Source organism: Hipposideros armiger, unplaced genomic scaffold (assembly GCF_001890085.2).
Source record: "Hipposideros armiger isolate ML-2016 unplaced genomic scaffold, ASM189008v1 scaffold_120, whole genome shotgun sequence".
In the NCBI taxonomy this organism is placed as follows: domain Eukaryota; kingdom Metazoa; phylum Chordata; class Mammalia; order Chiroptera; family Hipposideridae; genus Hipposideros; species Hipposideros armiger.
Window position 1 is genome coordinate 2,528,830 of NW_017731470.1, and position 3,321 is coordinate 2,532,150.

General features: G+C 42.8%; 1 protein-coding gene across 1 annotated transcript in view; it reads left to right on the forward strand.

Moving 5' to 3' along the window:
• Window positions 1-3,321, forward strand: part of ARFGEF3 (ARFGEF family member 3) — a 183,080-nt gene that overhangs the window by 140,908 nt on the left and 38,851 nt on the right. Inside the window, exons 23-24 of the mRNA XM_019648090.1 lie at window positions 1-91; window positions 1,664-1,786. The exon at window positions 1-91 is cut by the window's left edge and continues 4 nt beyond it. Of these exons, the coding sequence (XP_019503635.1) occupies window positions 1-91; window positions 1,664-1,786 (214 nt within the window). The remainder of the gene's footprint in view (window positions 92-1,663; window positions 1,787-3,321) is intronic.

Consider the following 3,321-nt stretch of genomic DNA (forward strand, 5'->3'; position numbering starts at 1 on the left):
GGATGGAGGCCCTTGTTCAGTGCCCTGGAAACAGTGCACAGCGGAAACAAGTCTGAGGTGAAGGAGTACCTAGTCAGTGATTACTCCATGGGTAAGATTGTGTGTTGGTATTATATCCTGAAACTTTACTATTCGTTTTCACAGTGTTTTGGTAGAGTCTTTTAAGCTTTTCTATGCATGAGAACATGTCATTTGCAGGCAGAGACAATTTTACTTCTTCCTTTCCAATTTGGATGCCCTGTACTGCTTTTTCTTGCTTAATGGCTCTGGAGAAGAACTGCAAAGGAGTGGTGATAGTGGGAAGGATTTGCGGCTGATTCTTGCTGTAGAGCATTAGTTCTTTATGCCAAGTTTCATGCGATCAAAAGAAATTGAACCGTAGGGAAGGAAGGCTGACATCTAGCCATGTTTTATCGGCAGGAAATAATCTGGTGTAGCAGGGACACAAGTTCTGTGTTCTGTCAGCAGGCCGAGAGTCCTGACCATTATCAGGCCCTATTCTTATTGATAGATTGGACAAAAGGCTGAGGGACTTCTGTTGTTTCACTTACACACACGTATATTGAGTTTATTCCCAAAGCCAAAAAGAAGGATGTCATTCACTTGCTAGTAAGAAGCAGAAAGCTATCATAACACAGAGGACTCCAAATAAGGAGACCGGGTCTGGCTGGAAATGGATGGGTGCCCATAAAGCATGCCCAGTAATACCAGGGGTGTCATGTCAGGGATCCCCAAGACCACCCCTACATTTAGAGACCCACCAGAAGGACACATGGGACTCAGCATGTAGTTGTGCTAAGATTTATTACGTGGCTCACAGCTAAGATTTATTATGGCGACATAGTAAGGACAAGCCAGATTATATGGGGGAAAAAACAGACAGAGTCTGTAGGAAACCCTGTGCACATTTCCTTGTGTTCTCACCCTCCCAAGATGGGTCCCACAGAGCCCACTCTTCCCCAGCAGTGAAAATGCAGCCACATGTGTATGATGTTTCATGTTTCTGCCCAGTGAAGTGCATTTAGAGACCCAGCTGAGGGCTTGTTAATGTAGGTACCCTCTGCCTAGCACATACCAAAATTCTAGACTCGCTGAAGGAAAAGCAGGCGTTCTGAATAAACCATTGCTTGCACAAACAGTGTAGTACAGTGAACCGCATTATCAGTAAACTGTTTCCTGGGGATATTCTGAGGGCCGACTTCTCAGATGCCAGCCAAGGGCCAGCCTTACCAACAGGCCTTGTGAAGGATAACAGTCGTCAGCCTTTTATGTTAATTCTTTTCTGCATAGGTATGAATGAATTCGTATATGCCATGAGGGATTTGTCTAAACCTTCCCTTCCCTGTAACGATGTGTGCAGGAGAATTCCAGAGGCCCACGTGTTTCCCTGCCCTGTAGACCTACACATTGCCTTCGCCCAGCACTGTGCAGCCACCTCTGCCCGGCTCTCTCTACTGAGCTCTTTTCTTAGTCTCCCTGCAGCTCCCCCTGCAGGCAAAGCTGAGAAGTACAGCATTGGAGCCAAGGCAGTTGCACATCGCAAAAGGCCTTGGCTTTTCTCCAGCAAATTTTTTCCAAGGCCCCGTGGAAAGCACTGGAAATATGGGCAACCTGAAGCGTAGAGACTTAACTTTCTTAAACATCTACTACCTTTCTCCCTCAGGAAAAGGCCAAGCTCCAGTGTTTGATGTTTTTGAAGCCTTTCTCAATACTGACAACATTCAGGTCTTTGCGAATGCAGCCACTAGTTACATCATGTGCCTTATGAAGTTTGTCAAAGGACTAGGTAAGCGGANAAAAAAAAAAAAGAAATGTTTTTCAGGATGGCTCAGCTAAAAAACAACAACAAAAAAATAGAAATGTTTTTAATTGCTGGAAGGCATGGAAATACTACTAAAAAGTTAATAACTTTTGAGGCCATGGTCTAGGACATAAAGAATAACCAGGTGCTGTGCCTGGTATTTGGGGCTGTTTTTCCTAAAATAGAATCTACTGATTTCAGAAGAGGAACCTGAAAGACTAAGAAAATAAGAAAAATTGGAGTCTGGGGGCCTGCCAATCTGGTAACGTCCTGACAATTTGAGTTAAAATCATGAAGAGAATAGGACATCCTAGGAGGAAGGGTGAACCTTAAATAGACTAGTCCTAACAGAAAATAATCTCCAACTTCAAATAATTCCAATCTCTAATTTGATATTACAGGAAATGACATCATCCCAAGCTTCAAATTAGTTCTTATTTGCAGTTACAATGTCTGCATTCAATCTAAAATAATCAGGCTCATTAAGAAATAACATGTCATTGAAAAGAAAAACAATAAAAATAGACACACACACAGAGATATCAAAGGTATCACAGACAGGCTTTAAAATAACTATACTTAAATGTGTTCAGAAAGATTTAGGATAAAGGGGACATTGGCTATGGTGGCATGAAGAAGTAAGTGAATCCTCACAAGAATCAAGTATAAAACAGGACTAAATTGTCAAAAGCAATTTTCAGGGCTCTGGAAATTGACCAAAGGCAGACCAGAAATTGAGTAGCATTTATGGTTAAAAACAGTTCTTGCCAGAATTTTGTAAGGACAGTGGGCGTCTGTAGCCTTCTTGCTGAAGACTGCACCTATCACCCTTACTCCTAAGCTGTTGGCAAGAATAGAGCGTGGGCTGACTTGGAAAATCATTAGCTTTTCTGCTATAAGGGACAGACTTGGTTTGAAGAAGAGGAAAAAAGATCATTGATTTGTCAACTAAAAGTGGTGAACTCATTAGGAAATGAATGGGAGAATCATGTAACTTAGCTAGCCTGAGGTTCTAGTGAGCAGTGAACCAGTAAGAAACGTAGCATGAGGCCCTGGAAACCGGAGATTCATAGAACTAGGTAAGTTCCTCATACATCTGGGTGATTGAAACACGGGCATATGCAGGACAGACCATACAGATCCCATCAGAAAGTAAAAGACCAGAGAGGTTAAGAATTGACTGAACTTTGAATATTCTCCCCAGCCTATACACACAGACTGGTCGGCAGAGGGTGGAAGCCTTAAAAGCTCCAAACCCTGCCTACATCATCAGCTACCCACTAACCTGTGTGACATGGGGCCAAACACTGGGAAGTCAGGCTAAAATATAAAACGAAAGAAACTGAGCAGAAACATTGTTGCTTCACACTATGGGAAGAGAAATATGAGGTAGGACAATTAAGTTCTTGAACTCATCCTAGAACAAGTGCTACATACCTCACTGCTGAATATCACTATGGTCACCTTCGAAGTACTCCCCTTGGGAAGCTATGCACTGACACTAGCACCTAGTCCACCCT